We start from the raw sequence: 20,611 nt of genomic DNA, 5'->3' as shown, positions 1-20,611 counted from the left end.
GACTGTTCCACACACCATTAAGACATGCACTCTACAAGCACTCTACAGGTATCTTCTGGTACAATGTACCAAGTACTTAGAATCTGCTAGGTTTTGCAAGGTATAGACCCTCCATGGATCATACCTCTTTTAGGACACCCAAGAACAGTGAGAAGGAGAATTGGAAGCCAAGTAAACACCAGGGAAAGTCATGAGAATCCTTTAGGTCTTGCACTGTGGGGATCCATGGGGGATCATACCTACAGTATTACTTACAGAAGTATTACTTCATTGTCAACACCTTGAACTCTGTCATGATCCTCAAATCATTTGTGAAGAGTTTTAGTAGGGTTGGCATGAAATGTTCTTCAAGGAAAACCATGTTATCATTCCTTTTCCTTTGCTTCTTCCTCTCTCTTTGCCAACAGCATCACACCGGCGCCACCATCTTGTCTTCCTCCCATCGTAAATCCTGCTGCTATTTCTTCAGACCAGTTATTACACTTGTGTGCCAGTTGTTAGGGCTTTTGGCACTGGAATGACTTCAGCATTGGCATGCGTTAGAACTAAATGTGATACACCCTATGTTTTAACAGCGTCCTAACAAGGGTTTTTAGCAAACTAAGCTCAAATGGATCACATTCTCCATGCGCAATGAGTTTTAGTCATCCATGACATTATCATTTAGATGATTTAAGACTGGTACAGTCCACTGCAGACCAGGAGCAGCCCACAAGAATTACAACCAGATGTATGTGATCAAATTTCCTAAATGTTTATTCTTTATTTAGACCTTTATATGAACTATTCAATTAACAACGCCTGTATGTTTTCCACTGTCTAATCCTCTCAGAGCTATTAGACTCAGAGAAGGTTGCAGATGACAGCACAGAACCACTCAGACATGTTTTAACAGGAGCATTTCTGCTACGACTGTGGAATTAACTTTAAGCCCAGCAGCCATTCTTCTCCTGACAGCCCGGGTGACCGTTCAGGAGACTCAAGCCAAAGAAAATGAACTTGAACAGCAGATGCACAAGTGACAGAGGTAAACATGTGAGTCATCTCTTGGTACCATCAGCCTGTTCAATGTGTGACCTTTAGCGAAACAGCAACATTTACTCTTCTTGGTTTTTACTCTCATTTATGTGATACTATATATGTGCTGTATCCCGTGTGTATTTTGCTTTAAATGGTCACTGACAGACTGATGTTCCCTTGAATTTAGTATCCAAACAATGCCAACGTTTGCACTGCACACACCGGTGGCCCTGCCAAGTTTTACAGCTTGTCAAACGAACCATAGGACAGTCTATGCGATTAACCGTCAGACAGACCTTCCATGCATTTAAAGACATAAGATATATCATAGAATGAGGAAAACTATTTTATGTACATAGATGACAGACAAACGCGTTCGCGCACATGCAGAGAACATCACGTGTTGAAATTAAGGGTGTTGCCCCAGATGATGAGGCAACATTTCTGAAGCTCTCTTCTGAAAAGCATCTTGGCAAAGGCGTAACGATCACTTTCCCTGCCAGTAAAATATAGCAACGGACTCCACCCTCTCTGTGTTTTTATGCAATACTCAATGCAATTGTTCTTGCTTAATTGTTGTCTTTCTTTCACGGTTAAACCGGCAGGTTTTTTTGTGTCACGCAGCCCTGAGCAGAGTCGTCTGTCTGCCTGTCTGCAGCGTTACCTTTCACCTGCCACGTCACGCAAAGACAATCAGGTTTCTCCAGAGCCATAACGGAGCAGAGGAGTCGATGCAGAGAAATGATTAACCCCCGGTTCCTCTGTGTTTTTCACAAAAGCTGTCAATAACCCCTTTTTAATATTTCACCAAATCTTTTATCTCCTCCGAGATAAGATTTTAAAACATCAGACGAGGTGGTTAATATACACTAAAGGTCCTCGAGAAGACTTGAGAATCTTTACTGGGAAAAACATAAATCTCATAAAGATTCTTTTCTTTCATGAAAACTATAAAAACTACAGGACATATCGCAGTGCCTCAGGTAGTACCGTTGGTTACACCCTACTAATTACAATGGTTATATGATAAAGTTCTACTATACTACTACTACTACTATACTATGGGTAGGTGTACACTTGTAAATGCTATAGTATGTGTACAACAGCACCTTTACCATAGTAGTTACAGTACCTCAGACCATTCAGTGGTACATATCTAACTGTCTACACTGATGTACAAAAAGTACCATGGTATTTAACTACTATACCATAATGTTACAATCCGGACTATCATGATATGTGTACATAGTAGTCAGTACACATATTAGAGATACTCAGTATTGTTCCAATACTGGTAAAATCCGATACAATCCGAAAAATGTACCATAGTATTAACTACCTAACTAATGAATGTACCATAGTGGTCACCATGGTACATCAATAATTACATGGTACATGTACCATTGCACTGTCAAAAAGTTATTGTACCATAACAGTACCATGTTACCTCAGATAATACTATAGTGCCAACCAAATGAATACTACACAACTGTATGTGGTACAAGTACAATGGTAGCCAAGTAATTTGCCATAGAGTGTAACAGGGTATGTTCAAAAATACCATGGTACCTCTACTTTGATAGTACCATAGGTTCTTTGACAATACCATGGTATCGCTGGTACATGTACCACTGCAGTAGCTTGGTACATAAGCAATGTACCACAGAGGTATCGAGGAACCATGGTACACAAACTATACATGTACATACTATTTATTATAGTACATGCCATACAGTGGGTAACTGGTACAAGTATCATAATGCACAGACCATGATACTTTCTAGAATACCATAATACCACAGATATTGCAGCGGTACTACATGTTATACTGTTTACTATAGTACATGTTCTGTATTCTTATACAACACAAAAGCAACATAAATACAACAGTGTTACAACAGCATTATTTCAAAAATCTTTATTATCTCATTGCAGCATTTTGCACAAACAGAAAACAAAAATAATATCAAACCATTGTTGTTCTCATTCATTTTACATAAAACTGATAAATTCTCTTATACATGACGTATCAAAACCAAACGAAATTAAACAAGCGCTCACATGAAACCGATCTAAAATCCCATTAGTTAAAAAAAAGGAAAACAAAATATTATTATTATTATTATTATAATAGGAAAATATTAAAACCAAACAAATATTTACAAAGTCTTCTGTGAAGAGACACGTATTTACAGGACGTGGTGGTCAGTGCTGCCTCTCTGAGAGAGACAGAGGAAAGAAAATGAAGAAATCAGGGGTTTCTGTTTCCGCTCATGCCGGCCAGGTACGCGTCGATCAACGCCGTCGTTGATTTAAAGTGTGAAGTAAAAGCGTGGGTTGATGCTACAGCCTCAGCGCAGTGTCAACAGGATCAGACCGCAAATCAATACAATCAATCAAAACACAAGTGTCTCGATGTGAAACCGTTTTTTCTTTTCTTAAAGTAGTAGGAGGTGTTAAAATGTAAACCTGGACAAGTGGAACATGTTTTTGTTGGTTTGATTTTCTGGGTTTTGATTCAACCCTGTTTTTTTTGTTACATGTTCATCTAATGGTTCGTTCCAGTTTAGGGCTGCAACTGACAATTTCTTTCATAATCGATTAATCTGTTTTCGAGTAATGTCCGAAAATGTTGACCAGTAATGACAAAACCCACAGATGAATCATTTATAACTTAGTAATCGATTAACAATCGATTCATTGTTGCAGCCATATTCCAGTTGTAGCCAAAAGTCGAACATTTCGAGCTAAGAAGTTTGGAGCATACCCTGGCATAGGATTCCAAGATGGCCGTCCCTCATGTTCATCGTAAAAACTCTTGTCAAATTTTTCTGTCAGTTACACTTCGGTAAATCAGTCGTTCCTACGATGTTTATGTGTTGAAAACATCATGTTAAGTGTTGTTAGTGACTGGCATTTCAAAAAAACCCTAGATAGGTTTTACGTGAACACAGTAAACTCCGAGGTTCCAACTTCCGATGTAAATGTTACGCACCCTGAGGAGTTAGAGGACCAGTTAGTAGAGTTTAGTGGCATCTAGGAGTGATACTGTGTATTGCAACCAACTGAAAACACCTGTGTACATAAGAAAAGTACTACTACAATGAGCTTCAGGTATCATAAAAACATTAAAAGAGCACTTTTTAAAGCGCTTTAGAGTCTTCGATTTGTCCATTCTGGGCTAACGTACAAAAATTGTGGACAAAATCCACAAAGTCTTGCTCCTAGTGTCGTATAAAACCCTTAATCTAAGAAAAACAAGCTTTGTTTTATACCCAACTGAAAACAAAGTTATTTTTGAAGTTATTATTTCATTATTACATATTTTAAGGTTAAGGCTCATCTTATTTCTCAACTGAAGTCTTGTATGTCGATCTGTGATCTTGTATTTTAATCTTTTTATTGCCTATTCTCTACCTATACTGTTCATTTTGAAATTAAGGACTGTGTGGCTGAATGAAAAGATTTAAACACTACATCAATTCTACGGTGATAAATCGCCCTAAATTCTTTACACTGGACCTGAAGAAGGCTGTCGCTGTAGAGAAAAGTTTGGCTTGAAATCTTTTTTTGTCGATTATTCAGTCAGAAAATGTACAAATTAGTTAAATTTCAATTAATTTCTTGGTCAAATTTGCCCCAAACACAGAGACGGGTTTGTTTCAGGTCAATGAGTCCAACTGTCAAAGAATCTTTGCAAAAAGCTTGGCTCATGTCAAACAAAACAAAATCTGCACCACTGCACAAAAATGTGCGGGCTGAAAAATACGCAGGTTAATGTCACAGTTAATGTCACGTAATCAGGCGAACGTTTACCTGCTATTCACGCATGTCAAACACGACTCCAACTGCAATCTGAGTCCCGTTGCACTGCGCTTCGTCAGAACAGAATCAGGAGTGACTACGTCAGACGTTACAGTGTGTCCACACCCATCTCTCTCTTTCCCCTTCAGCTCAAGTGTTGAGCAAATACAGGAGAGAGAGAGAAAGAGGGGAGGGGGAGGGAGAAAGAGAAGAAAAGAAAGCTGAATAGAAACTACAAGCATAACCGCAAACCGCCATCAAAGGAGGTCGGTCGCCGGGGCAACGGGTAGTGTCATGGACACAAACATTGGCAGAGTGCTTGACGCTCTGAGCTCGACAGGTATTACTTGTGCTGAAACGGGCGTAACAAGGCGATGATTAACTTTTCCATGGAGAGTTCTCTGCGATCGTGATTGTTGATTATCTGTTTACTCTTTTATTTTGAAAGGGGAGATTATAGCGTGAGGGACATGGAAAATGACTCATTAACATTGGATGTAAAAAAAAAAAAAAAAGAGGGAAAAGGCAAACAAACAAAAGGATGTCAAGTATAAATCTCAATACATTCGTTGTATTCTCTCTCGCTCTCACGCACACACACACACACACATTATTAACAGATATTTACAGAGGTATTTCCACCTCTCCTTGAAAGTTCATACCTCAAAAATGATACAAGATGGCGATGGCGTTGGCAGCAGATTTGTCGTGAAACGAGTTCATTTTGTTGCTTTTTTGTTGATTTTGCTGCGGAGGACAGAGTCCGGGACGTGATGAAGAGTCCAGCGTCGCAGTTTCACTGATTGATGATGACGTGTGTGTGTTTTGGGTGATTTAATGAGTGCATGTTCTTTAAATCAAACACTAAAATCATCTCTGAGCTCTGGTTGATGATTAGCTCCGGTGTTAATGACGCCGTGTTGACTGAAAGCAGGTGATCAGCGTTTATCTCACAGAGGGAAAAAATGGGAACATTCAGGCGCTAACGCCTCCTGTCCACACAAATCTGTGTCCGTGTGCGAGGCAGACGATACAAACTTTTTTGATGGATTTCACAGAATGGTTAGGGTCCGTGGTTGAGTTACAAAACACAGGGTTCCCGCACCTTGGCTGACATCAAATTCAATGAATTTCCAGGACCAGTTCTCATAAATTCAAGGACTGAATGTCCTGACACAGCTTAAGATGGGAGGGTAACAGTGTCCACAACATGGCAAGTAATTTTGACACCAAGCCTTCAAGGGCCTTGAACCTTTTTGTGTCACATTCACAAACGTTCAAGGCCCCCACGGAACCCTGATTATGTATATATATATATATGTATATTTGGCTGCTGTAACAACATGTTAAGCAGCAATGTTTGCAACTACCACGACCCAATTTCCATAAAGTGTGACGCTAATAGGCTAACGATCATAAAGAGTTTGAAGACGGCAAACTGTGTCTCCCTCGGTTCCTTCCACAAGAACGTTAACCAGGAAGTAGACGGAGCAGCGAAAACATGATTATTTCATACACTGGGAATCCTGCTGTCAGTCAACATCTGTTAGCATGTAGCACCAGGTAAAAACACCAGCGCACAGAGATGATTTCAGTTCAGGATCAGTTCATAATGACTGCTGTTACGTTTCAAGTGGCTGTTGATATTCAAATACTGCACTGATTGTGCACGTGTGTGTGTGTGGTTGTGTGTATGTACAGGTGTGACTGCGTTTAGTTCTGGTGGCGCTTCATGTGCAGGGCCAGGTGGTCGGAGCGTGAGAAGCAGCGGCTGCAGGCGATGCACTTGAAGGGTTTGGCGCCGGTGTGTTTCCGGTAGTGTCTGGTGAGCTCGTCCGACCGGGCAAAGCGCCAGTCGCAGTTCTCCCACGTGCAGCGGTACGGCTTCTCACCTGCGAGAAAAAGACAAGGAGGAGGGAGGAGTTAGCGACATACAAATACGTTCTTTTGACATTTTCTTAAAGTCTGTTTTTAGCCCCTTTTCCACCACAGGAACTACTATCATTTAACCGGGATTTTGGCGTGTTTCCACCGAAATTACTCAATCCCAAACTTTACTGACGAGGTGGTAGTACGAAACGACCGAGTGTCATTTTCCAGAACTTTGAGACGCAGTGGAAACGCAAACCACAAAGATAACCAGGAATTATTTCTCCCAGGTAAATAAGTTCCTGTTAATTTTGGAAATGTTGGTGGAAAAGAGGCTATTGTTTCAAGTGACAACAAAAGGGCAGTGAAAACTAATAAAACAGTCATTATATGAGGAGAAGGTGCTTTTTTAAAGTCCCTGTGAAGCAAATGCAGAGTTTCCTCTTCAAACATTGTACATGTTGCAAAACCTGTGTAAAAAAATATTACAACAGTGTAGTAAAGAATTATGACTGAAAACTGTTTCTCTTCAGTTTTCTGTTTATTTACAATTCCTTAAAGATGAGGAAATAAAGTAGAGAAGAAGAACACAGAGAAAAGCAGACTCCTGCTGTGAGGCTGCAGTACCACTGATAGACACAGAGGGACACAGAGAGCAGGACAGTAGTTCAAGGAGCTCTGTTTTAAATGTTCTATCACTTCTCGTCTGTTGTTTGGTACTGGAGCGTTTATGTTAATATTCTGAGAAAAACACTGACATTTGTGGACTTTGGTCCCCACTAAAGTGTAGAGACCCGAATGTGGTGGTGGCAGTGCATTCGGAGGAGGGGACTCCAGTGGACACACATGCTTTAGTCGGGACCAAAGCAGGTGAACGTTGTGTCTTTATCTGTGTGATATCAGAGTGTGGGAGATAAGGCTTGTAAATAGTAAAATTAAAAAAAGTTTTTGCTGTAGAAAAGTGACATTTGTGGCACAGTGTATACCACGTGAGACAAAAGCATGCATATCACACCTGATAATTACACACAGAGGGAGCTGTTTGCCCCATTTTTCAGTCACTTTACTACCAGTAAAACTTCCTGACATACAACAAACAACTCAAATAATACTAGTATAGTACTTCCACATCGAGAAAACGAGCAAGTTACTGCTTTAGTGTGGGAAAACGCTGAGCTACGAGCCCTGCGGTGGCAAAGTCAAATCAGGATGTGCTTAAAAAAACAATTCACCTGGTTTGACGAGTCCTTTCAAATTGGAAGACAAAAACTCAAAGTGCCCTGCGGAGTTCTCATCAATAACAATTTGCATGACAGAGCAGCTTGAGGACCGAACTCAAATATGTTTTATTTTTTAGTAGCGACGGGACAATGTATGATTTTATCGTGATAATAGTGAATAAGGAAATATTTCCTCGCAACGTCTAAATGATGCACTATTTTATTTTACTCTAATAAAATATATATTTTAGGGGGTGAATACTTTTGCAAGACAGGAAGATTTAAGGCTTTTTATTGTAGAACCCTTGCATTTATTTAAGTGCAAAAGATACAGCGCAGGCGGGATTATTTTCTCAGGAATTATTTAATTTAGAAAACCTCAACATGATGATGTTCCCAAATGTTGATTGTTGTTGATTTAATTGACTTTCTTTGTTACATGGAGCAAAGGAACCAGAAAATATTCTCACTTAAGAAGCTGAAAAGCCAGAAAACTTCACTCAAACGGATTCATCGATTATGAAAAATGTATTTAATAATCGGTTGATAACCAATAATAATTGTTAAACTGCATTCTCGTTTTCCACAAGTCCAGACCAATTGTGAGTGATCTAATCCGGTTAGTCAGCAGTTAATGTTAGCACTATAGCTAGGTTCCCTAACTAGCAAGCTAAAGTAGTCCTTTTCAAAAACATAATACGCAGTTATATCTTAAATACAATCACAAAGCAACATGTTTACAGGCGTCAGTAAGACAGTATTATGACTTATTAAATTGGGCACAAAAGGTGCTAGAAAATAGTACAGCTTTCACTCCGAGCAACAACAAACTTTTTACTCTTTTTGATGCTAGGAGCAGCATCGTGAATTTGTGAATGGGAAATTATGATCTTTAAGTGAAATTAGACCAAACTAAAACAGTAAAAAAAGCCTTTATCATAACACAACAAGCTCGCTAGCAATCCTAAAAGTTAAAAAAGGTAAAAAAAATTAGACATGGCTTGAAGGGAATACGTGTATTTGTCGTGTTTGTTGGGTTTTGTTTTCAGAGTGTAAACATGATATTGTTTGTCGAGAAGAAACTTCCCTCGGGATCCTTGAATTGCTGTTGCTTCAAAAGTGCCCTACAGTGTCATCAGGAACTGTTTGTTTCCTGAAATACTAATTGCACGATAGCTTAACGGTTGATGGTTTCATAATTATAAGGTATATTTAAAAACACACAAAAGACAAAAGCAAAATGGGATTCCAAAGCGCCGAAGAATAACAAGTACATTTTACACCACTCCACCCAAAAGTTGACATTTCTCTGCTGTGCCACAACAAAGAAAAAAATAAAACGTAGGTTGAATGGGCTGATGTGTACATGAGAGGAAGAAGAACAACAAAAATAAGTCATCACTGAGAATAAGTGTCTGGGAATCAACGTGAGACATGAGCACAAAAGGTAGAGTGTGTCATCTTTAGGAGGAGTTTGAGGTTTGACATCTTGTGCCGCCATGTTTATTTAGCAGCCAGATTAGACAAACCAGTCAGATTATGTGTTTTCATGTTATAACGTGGATGTAAACTGGAGAACAACATCCTTTCTGGTATGTGAAGGCCACTGTACGGGTGGGTGAAGGAGTTCCTAAGGTTCCTATACCTTAGTTGACATGAAATTCAAGCACTTTCCAGGACCAACTCCCTCAAAATCAAGGACTGAATGTGCTGACACAGCCTAAGATGGGAGGGCAACTTGTAAGAGCTTGTCTTCGCCCATGATGGCATCACGCCGTCATTTGCTCTCTTGCTTAACTTTACTTGCGCATTGTTCTGCACAGAATTTTGCGTTGATGTGTAAACATTGTACATTTTTAACTGTAGACCACAAGAAGTCTCGCAGTGCTTTAGGACACAGCTAATGGGAATCCTCATAAATAAACATGAACATTATTCCAAGATATAAAAGATCTGATCTTGAGTCAAACATATTTCAGGTTTTATTGTGGAATTACAATAAAGTGTTTTTTCTGTGGCTGTAAATGAAGTTGTGTATTAGAGGAAACTCTCCTGAGAGTCAGCGTGGGGGGGAAGCGTGACTCTCTCTGGCCGTTTGGGTCATTAAGCGCTCGTTACCAGCGTCGGCCCGCGCACTGATTAGATTAGCTTCTGCTATTGACCATCAATCACTGAGTGGCAGCTGTGAGCACAGGGACGGGGTCCAAAGAGCAACGTGAAAAAACGTGCAGGAACTTTTATTTATGTGGTTTTGAAGGTACAACGATAATATGACGCTGCAAAAAGTTGTGGTTTTATTATAAACTGGTTAAATTGATAATTGATTAGTCATCAAATGACCAATATCCAGCTATGTTTGCAGCAGCTACTGCTGAAGAAAAGAGGCACCAAGTCCCAACTGTGACGCTTTCCAGACATGAAAATACACAAATCTGCTTTTATTTTATACTTAAAGTAAACATAACACCTATTTGATGCTTGTGACCTGAAAGCTTCAAAAAATGCATGCAACCTAAGAATATCAACAATAATAACAATGGTAATAACTTACTAAACTAATATATATCCAATATCCAATTGTTTTATTCAATAAAAAGCTCATAGATGTGACTTTTTTCTGTTTTTTCTGTTTCTGTTTAGGACCGTCTATAACAATAACTTTAATGTATTCAGTTTGAGGTTGGTGAAACACCAGGTGAAATTTTCCTGCCACTTTCTGGACTAAACAACTAATTCCATCCGCTTTCTACCACTTTATCCTCCACATAAGGGTGTCCACCCTGAACAGAGACAAACTAATGGTCAATTTCGATTGTCCAATTAACCTCATCCCCAGTTTGCATGTTTTTGGACAGTGAGAGGAACCCTGGGAGAACATGCAAACTCCACACATAAAAGGGTCAAACTGGGATCCCACCCGGTGATAACCGTGTGGCCCCCCAACAACTATCGGATCAGGAAAAAAATCTACGGATGAATCATTAATGAGAATAATCGTCAATCTGCCCACACTTGGTAAACTTGGAGAAACCCAACAATCACTTCAGAGGCTCACATTCACTCCAGCCTCCTGTTTGGACAATATCCTGTTTCTAGAGTTCCACGCTAATGTGTGTGTGTGTGTGTAGAGGTGGAGCACACATACGTCTCCATATAAAAGCCAGATGCTCTCGACCTGCAGGTGTGTTTGGTTTTGATCTATATGTTCGGTGTCAGAGTCAAAAGCACTGTCTCTCTCTCTGGCCAATATCCTTGTGAACGAGCAAACAGAGCAAACACTCAACTGGTGCAGAAATGTTCCTCAACAAGCTGCCAAGAGGTCATGTGATGACCTGCCCCATAATCCCTCCCTGTGTGCAGTCATGTCCCTCTGTAGAGCGCTGTGTTTCGACTTTAAACCTCAGATTAAAAAGGTTTGACCCACTAACACTTTGCTTTTCGCTAAAATCCCGTCCCAGATAAATTAATTTGAAAATATTGGTCATGAATTCTGATGTGAAGTGATAACAAAACAAAAAAACATTTGAGTTTAAACTTTACAATGGCAAACATTTTTCTCATCATTCCTTTTATGAAAATAATTGTACAATTTCAACTGAGAAGTGAAACTTGAACGACATACACTTGGACAATAATGCTTTATTGTCATTGTATGTAATAAAGTGGGATAATGGCGTTTCTAAAAGGCTTTTCAGGGATGTGGTATTGACCTGTGAAACATGCTAATGCACATCAATGGAAGACATACTGAGGATTTCCATCGTCCATTTGACGGCAAAACTAAAAAGGCCTTTAGAGGCATTTGTACAAAACAAACAGTACCTGTTTGAGCAGGTGGCTATTTAAAAACGGTCAAACTATTAGTTCTCTTTCAGAGACACACACATATTAGTGAGCACATGTATGAACAGATCATAAATCATAACAGGCAAACAGTCTCGGCCGCACAAACACGACAAAACACACACATACACACACACACACTCGTAGAGGCGGCAGTGAAACGGCAACATCAATCACCGAGGGACAAAAAGCATCTGTCAGGCCGCTGTGTACCTTTATAAAGTTGGGTATTTACTCTATAGGAGGCCACAAGTCTCTCTGACAACCTGAACCTGCTGCATGGAAAAAACTAAACAAAAACCCATCTCTTTAAAGTTTAAAACTAACTGATAATTTCATTATTGTGATTAAAAACAATAATAAAACTATCAAACCAAAATCTAAATACCAACAACAAATAGCTCATGTAATCAAACGCATTCTATTTCTTCATATATATGATTCAAATTACCACGTTTTATAAACATGTCGTAAATCTTTTTTAGTTTTCATACAGAACTTTTTAAGAACAATTTTAAGGAACAAAAAGTGTTGATAAATGAGGCCCAGTGGTAAAGGATAAAGTGAGCACTTGTGTGCATTAATAACTCCTGTTTAATAGCTAGTGGCAGCTTTTAATCCAAAGTAAATTTACATCTCACATCGCGATGATAGTGTCACACAGAATGAGTCACACATGAAAGCTGATGTAAAGTGAAGCAAAGGTCAGGAGCGAGTGTTTCCACCCTCTCTAAATGTTCATCCATCACTTTTTGCAAACACACGCCGATAAGAAGAACACACTGAAAGTTCAGATTTTTCACTTCAGACCAATTGTTGTGGCAAAATAACAAGTTACGTGTAATAACAACAGTTTATATCCAGGTTCTACCTGGTTTTACTGAGGCAAAGAGCAAACACCTGGAGGCTTTTCAGGACAATCATAAACTCTGTAGACCTCTCAGCTTTATCAGCTCAGTGAGTGTTTGTGAAGAGGGCAGGAGGGTTCCCTAATCAGGCTGATTGCACTCTACTCTTCACACACACACACGTACAAACACACACACTAACACAATTACAACAGTCAACGTACACAGCTCAATTGGCTGCAGAGGCCATGGTCAAGGTTGGGATGGGAGCAGTTGTTTTGATAGCAGAGTTAATGGGCAAAGATCGTGGTGGACTTCAACTACACGTGATCGTAGAAACCTTGACCACACTCATAACTGGGGCTGCAACAATTTATGGCTTATTAAACCATGACTAACTTACTAACTGCTCTCGGGCTCCTCCCACAGGTGGTAAAGGGTATTGCTTGTTATAACTGTAGAACACCGTTGAACTTTGAAGCAGGACTTCTAACATACAAATACCTTCAGACCAAGTACAGTAGTCCATGTTATAACACTTTATACAAATATTTTTTAAGATATTAGAAATGAAAACAAACTACTAACTCACTACTAGATTGCGTAGTTTGCATTTATAACCTGGCTTATATAACCCTATTGCTCAATGTATGCAAACTAGCTGTGTTTACATGGATAAAGGTAATCAGAATAAAAAAATATGTGGCGTAAACACGCCCATCCGAAACCTGGCAAACTTTATTTTTTGAGTCCATGTAAATGATGGAATTCTAAATTCAAATTGGAGCAAATCTGCTAATTTTGCTATTGTTTGAACCACTTGATTTATGAATGAGATGGACGAGAGTCCAACAGTTACAGAACCAGGTTTTCCTTGGTCAAGTTTCCCTCCGCTAATCTAAACAGATTAAGTGAACCAAATAAGAATTATGGATATTATTATGTTATTTGTATATGAGGACGAATAAAAGGGGGCCTAGGTAAGAGCCTTGGGGTGCTCCACAGATCAGAAGCAAAATAAACCTCATCAAGATTCAGCTGTTTGAGAGATTATTGAGAATTTGAGAACATCAACACCTTTCCCAGACGAATCTATGTGAGAAAGCATCTGCTGCGTCAAATTACATCCTGTGATTTTGGGATTATCTCGTACAAAGACGGCCACTCTAGTGGTGACACACTGTAGAACTTCCTGATACCATCGCGCTGGAGATGAAACAAAACCCTCCTGTCACACTCACGAGGAAACAAAACAGACAGGAAATGATTGATAATGTTTCAGATGAATTACTGCAGGGTGACATCAATGTAATATGTGAGGTACAGGGACGATATAAAGCGAGTGTGGAAATGTGCCCTCGGGCTACACCACAGGAATATTCCACATGTAGGCGCACATGCACATACTGCACTGCTTAATCAGATGTCATCCATCGTCACTGCCATCACAAGTCAGCTATGACAAATTGATGGACCTGTGAGGAAGAACCCTGACAAAACTATAGTCACATGATAGTCAGCAGCGTATCAGTATATGAAAATTAAGACCATGCCAGGGGCAAGGCAATAAATAAAGCCTTTATGTCGACTGGCAGCTGATGCAAAGCCGCTTTAATGTGCGTAATGGTTTCTTAAATATGTGCCGTTTGACAGGAGATTGACGGCAGTGTGAGCTGAAGGTGTGAATGGACTTTTCCACCATTATTTTCAAGTGGGCAAACAGAGATTGGCAGTAATCACCTTCACACAAGATAAAAGCTCGAGTAAAACCAAAACCAATACATTTAGGGGCAAACTTAAGGTATGAAATGTATTTAAAATCAAAGCAGATTGAATGAGGATTATAGATACCATTATTATTAGGATGTAAAGACAGAAAATTGAAAAATAAAAGGGGGCCTAGGAAAGAGACTTGGGGTACACCACAGATCAGATACAGAGTAAAAAAATGGTGAGATGATGATTAATCAATTACTAAACGAAATGCCTTTAAAATGTTTAAATCTGGTTTATTTACAAAGGAATAATTTAAAGTGAACAATTTTGTTTTTTGGACCAAACAATCATCAGATTAATCGATCATGAAAAGAATCGTTAGTTGGAGCCAACAGCAACATATTTAGGAGCACATGAAACAAGATTATGAATAACATTGTTATTATTTATCTATGAGGACGTAAACACAGAAAATAGTGGGAAAGGGGGCCTTGGTAAGAGCCTTGGGGTGCTCCACAGGTCAGATGCAGAATAAACTTAATGAAGATTCAGGTGTTTGAGAGAAAAACAGTGAAGCTGTTTGGAGTAAAAGTAATGGGATGATGATGAATTGTTACAATCTCCATCTTTCGACATAAATAATTGCAAAAAAAAAATAGAAGCAGAATTTGACTTAAGATTTACGAAATGTATGGGCTTTTCTTGATTTGCCTGGATTACTTGCTTTTGTCAGCCCAGAGCTCCTCCACATGCTTAGCTCTTGAGTCATCAACAGCTGAATGCAAAACAAGACCGGGCAGGTTGCAAGTTGCCAGATCATGAGTCGAAGTCTGCCGGTATGAAGATGAAAAAGTGACCAGAACACGCCGGAATCTCTTTCACTCAGTGAACACAGAAATCAGAGTAGACTTTTCTTTTGCTTTTCTTTAAGGGGAAACGTCTTTCTCTTTTAATTTTAAAGTGACTTTAAATGCGTCTTCTTGCACTGGGGTCAGGAGCCACCCTGAGGGGGTCATGAGATGGTGATCAGGTTAAGACAAGAGGAATTTCTTAGCACAGAGTGTCATTTTTCCCGTTTGTCTGGTGCATAACTGAATAATCTGACCTTATGGGGCTTGTACAATTGTTAAATTAAGGCAATATGAAGAGGAATAACCTGAGTAGGAAAGGTTGGGAGCTGTTAACAAAATTAATTTCAGCATATACAACAAGTTACTTGGTGGAAAAAGATTTCTAACCGGTGGCTACAGGCAACAGAGGTGTTAGTTAGGCAGATACCTTGTCAAACCTTGTGCAGGTGCAGAATGATTTTACAGCAGTGCGTTGATAGTCACGGGTGATGATCATTTAGCTATTGATGATATCACGTTGTTGGTTTGCCAGTGAAAGCCTGTACAAAACACTTCAGTATTTATTTCAACAAAAGATCCAAACGCTTTCCTACGAAGGACATCTTTTCTTTTATGTTACTGTTAATTGTCAATTTGTCTCTTGCGCAGCTGAATCCCAACTTCCCCCTGGGATCCATAAAAACACCATTTTATCTATTTATGATGATCTAGATGTGCAGTTGTTCACGTGTTTGCAGCTTCTCTCCCTCTCTCTCTCTGTTTCTGTCAAAGTAAATCTCCAAATCTCTGGAAATGCACAGGTTTCATCTTACAGACGGGCAACACATCGAAACCAGCCTTCCCCCATTCTTGCAAACTCCCCACCTTCCTCCTCCTCCTCCATCCTCCAACCTCTGAAAAGCAGGAGTAACTGGTTTGGCCATTATTTTACCAGTGTGCCTTCCCCATGTTTTCCTCTCTTTCATTCAGCCTCTACACTCCTCCCTCCCTCTTCCCTCTCTCTGGGGAAGCTCAGTGGACAGGTAAGAGCATGCATAAACAAGGTGCAGGGAAAACAAAAATAATAATAACAATACTAAAAACATTAAACCATAATGCTGTTATTACTTTTCTTTTCTTTTGCACTAAATCTCTATTGTTGTCACTGGGTGTACCGAAACTGGCAATTTGACAAAAAAAGCAGAATACACGCGGAGTGAACTTGGAGCTTATTGGTAACCAAGGCGACAGTGCTTTGAATCCCAGGATTAGTTTGGGATTTTTATGGAAGCACACACACACACACACACACACACACACACACACACAGTCCAGTAGAGAAGGGATTCCCAAAGACTGGGTTGGGACCCATCTATAGGTTGCGGGAGATTTTCTGGGGATCCTCCAATTCAAAATTATAGTACATGTTGCATATATTCACAAAACTCAAAATCTCCAGCCAACACACTTCTCACTTGACCAAGTTTACATTATGTACAATATGAAACAGTGCAGTTACGTCACAGTGGTGCACAGGTGCAGTGAGGATCTGTTTAAAAGATGCGCTTCCTCACCTGTGTGTGTCCTCTGGTGCGCCTTCAGATGAGAACTCTTTGTGTAAACTTTGGTGCAGCCTGTGAAAGACATCACAGAAGAAGTCATGAGACAGACTGACATGTTTGCCTGTAAAACAGTCAACCGATCCAATAAAAGGTGAGACATGCAAGAGAAAAGAGCTGTAATACACAAGTGGACGGAGAAGGTGACGACCGACAGAACTGACAGATGATGCACTTCCATGTCTGATGGTTTAAAATGAGCGTAGAGTTCATCTATTAACCTTTAAGTGTCAATAATTAGCTCACATTATATTTTATTGTGTTGTAATTATGTGTTGGATGAGGTACTGACTGGAAACTGAAGTTTCAACAGCAACATATTTAGGAGCACATGAAACAAGACTATGAATAACATTGTTATTATTTATCTATGAGGACGTAAACACAGAAAGTAGTGTGAAAGGGGGCCTAGGTAAGAGCCTTGGGGTGCTCCACAGGTCAGATGCAGAATAAACTTAATGAAGATTCAGGTGTTTGAGAGAAAAACAGTGAAGCTGTTTGGAGTAAAAGTGATGGGACGATGATGAATTGTTACAATCTCCAAGTTTCACTCTCCTGCACCAAAGTCCATAGAGAAAATCGGCGATTTAAGGAGCTCACAGGAGCTGCTGGTCTACTGCTGCCTCGTTTGGAACGTTTGTGTCACTTGGATAATGCTGAATAAAAAGATTCCAAACACCAGGGTGTCAGAATAAGACGTTCAAACTTACCGACAGAGGCAGCAGTGGATCCCGGGTTTCTAACTCGTGGTCCTGGGGACCCACTAAAACCTGCACATTTCCCCTGCTCCAACACACCCGATTGAGATGGTCAGCTCATGAGGAAGCTCTGCAGAAGCCTGATAACAAGCCATTAATTTGAATCAGGCGTGTTGGAGCAGGGAAACATCTAAAACCTGCAGAGCACCGGGTTCCCAGGACCAGCATCGAGAAACCCTGATCTACAGATTTTAGAAATATCATTAACACCGGAAACACACTCCTTAGCTGATGTCATAAAATATCCTGGCACTGTAGATACTGCAGAATTATTTTTGCTGTATTGTGTGCGTGTGTTTGAGCACAGGGCATCACTGAGAGATTTATATCTACGCTTTTCTTTTCCAGGCTTTATTTACACAACAGTGACACTTGGTAGACAACAATTTGAACCGACTTGTCGGAGCAGTTATGTTGAAACTTGTTTTCATTAAGTTATTTATGCAGCAAACTGTCATGAAAGGAAACGCTCGCAGGGCCCGAGCTGCTCAGTGTCTGCGCAAACACGGGAAAAGTAGCAAGGCTACGGTTTTTAACTATGTTTGAGTGTTAAAGTGTTAGCACTGCATACTGTTTTATGTGTCTCCTCAGGGCTTTTAACACATGATCAGTTTTACCATTCTGTGCTCATACAATTCAGTTTACCATCATCAGAAATACCCGCATCCTTACTGCTGTGACCACACAAAGACACCTGGAGCTGCTCGGGACAGGACAGTTGTAAGGGATTTAAATGTTTAACAGACCTGGGTAGTCACAGAAGTGGATCCTCCTCTTCTCCAGCTCCGGGTTGTTCCGTCGGTTATATTTCGGACCCGTCAGGACGCCCTGGCCGTGCGTCATCAGCATGGCGTGCGGCGACAACCCCGTCACCTTCATCCCACCCAGCCGCTGCTGGTAAGGCGGCGGCGGTTGGGACGCTAAGCTGAGCAGCTCCGCCTGGCCGTCGGGGCTCCCGGGCTGGGAGTTGGGAGGTGAGGGCGGGAGGCTGTGGGGCGCTGTGTGCTGGGAAGAATTGGGCGAGACCTGGTAGTAACCGTGCTGCTGCTGCTGCTGCTGTGGGACCTGGTGTTCTGCCATCATGTAGTGTCCGTTACTTGTGGGCATCGCAACACTCCCGAGGGTGAGCATGGTCCTGCTGCTTGAGGAGGCGTGTGTGGAGGAGCTGGTGTGCGACAGCGGGAGGTCCCCGCAGGTGGAGATGGGCATGTGGTAGACCTGCGGCTGAGGCGGAGGCGGTCCGATGTGTAGCTCTGTGTCCAAGTTTGGCTGCTGCTGAGATACTGCGGTGGCCACTCCTGCAGAGCTCATGTCCGGTTTGATGAAAACATTGTTGACGACTGGCGGCACGCTGAAGACGGAGGTGAAGTCTGGTAAGGCCTGGGTGGTGGCGCTGGAGATGGAGCAGGGGACTTCCAGCCCGGGTTCTGTCTTGATCTGCTGGGGCGTGAGGGTCTTGGTGTTGGGTCTGTAGAGGCCCGTGCGGAGATGGGTGGTGCTGGGGAGGATGAGGTTGATGTTGAGACTGTAGGGAGTCATGGGTTTCTCCTCGGAGAAGTACTCGTCCACGACGGACGCGCTGTCCCGCCTGTACTTTTTGTCGGTCATGTCGGGAGAGCAAGTCAGGAGTGGACTGTTGATGTGTGGCAGGTATTTGTCCAACTCTAGCCGAGTCTGGATAACAAAGAAACAAAGGGAGGACATGTTTAAAGGAATTCATTCATTCATTCATTCATTCACAATAAAAACTGCAGCTTTTTGTGCTTCAGTGATCATTTTGTACCAATTATGGTTCGATAAAGACTGGATTAAGCCTTTTCCTTTTTATTAAGTAAAAATTGACACTTTTTTTTGCCCAAATCTTGCTACTGTCCTGATTTTTGCTATGACAGAGGGCTCGACCTTAAACTACACTCTAAATTGACCATATGAGTGATTGGTTTGTCTTTGTGTGTCAGCTGGGACTGGCTCAACCTTCCCCTATGACCCTCGTGTGGAAGATAAAGCCATGGAAAATGGATGGATGGGACAACCAAACCCAACCTTAATGAGGCTAATATTGGATACCGTGTTATGTTGCTACAGTAACACAACAACAAAACTAGTTTGCAGTCTTTTGTACACACTATAAACTGGTCTACCAGTATTTACAAGCATTGGAGAACAATTTCTGACACGTCTGTGATGGCGTATCATGTTCTTGAAAGGGTTTCCCATTGTGCAGGGCTACCTTCTAGCCACTGATCCTTGCAGGAATGGGGTTAAAATAATAGAGAACAGAGTCCAGAGTTAGAACACAGTGTGTAACCTGGAAAAACAAAACATACTCATTTTATCTTATTCCAAACAAGGCAAAATGGATCGTAAAGCAGCTGTTTTCCCCTGAAAAAAAATCGGCGAAATATGAAAATCAGAAGATGTCAGTTGTGGCTGTTTTCTCGCGTTACCACAGTGACACAACTGTCAGTCACATGGTTGGTTGTGACCGCTGTGGAAATGTTTTCATGCAACAAGTCCATACACGCTGAGTATGCGAGAATAAAGGTGAATAAATAAATAAATAAAAATAGCAGGTGTTTTTCCTCGTGTTTGGTGGAGAGCATAATCTGATCAGTGTGAGTTATTGCCATGTGTGTGTGTCAGTCATTCAGAGTCCATGAAGCGAACAGTGACTTCTTTTGAGGCGCACGAGCCGTTACGAAAAATAATATCTGCTGTGGGGACCACACACACACACACACACACACACACACACACACAGGTTTACACAGCTCTTTCTTTTTTTCTGCATTGACGTCCAATCATTTGCACAGCTTAAACAAAGCCTTATCTCTAGCCTTAACTTGACCACAATTCAAATTAGCCCCGAAACGTAACCAGTTCCTGCCTCATTAAGACCAGGTTTTTTGTCTCCATGAGGACTACTGGTCCCGACAAGGTCAGAAAGGTCCTGAATGAATGAATGAATACATTAATGACAATGCTTAAAAAAAAGCACACAAGGACAGAGAAATGTACTTTTTGCACATGTTCCTTATTATTGTGTTATTTTGTATAATACTCGTCACGATTGTCATTTCAGAT

General features: G+C 40.8%; 1 protein-coding gene across 1 annotated transcript in view; it reads right to left on the bottom strand.

The window, feature by feature from the left end:
- Window positions 1–2,923: 2,923 nt before the first annotated feature.
- Window positions 2,924–20,611, bottom strand: part of klf5l (Kruppel like factor 5 like) — a 29,485-nt gene continuing 11,797 nt past the window's right edge. The window contains exons 2-4 of the mRNA XM_058627572.1: window positions 18,274–19,201; window positions 16,725–16,784; window positions 2,924–6,716 (exon numbers count right to left, since the gene is read on the bottom strand). Of these exons, the coding sequence (XP_058483555.1) occupies window positions 6,538–6,716; window positions 16,725–16,784; window positions 18,274–19,201 (1,167 nt within the window). The 3' untranslated portion in view covers window positions 2,924–6,537. The remainder of the gene's footprint in view (window positions 6,717–16,724; window positions 16,785–18,273; window positions 19,202–20,611) is intronic.

Source organism: Solea solea, chromosome 4 (genome assembly GCF_958295425.1).
Source record: "Solea solea chromosome 4, fSolSol10.1, whole genome shotgun sequence".
NCBI lineage: Eukaryota > Metazoa > Chordata > Actinopteri > Pleuronectiformes > Soleidae > Solea > Solea solea.
Note: the sequence above shows the minus strand (reverse complement) of the source record. Positions and strands in the feature narration are given on the sequence as shown.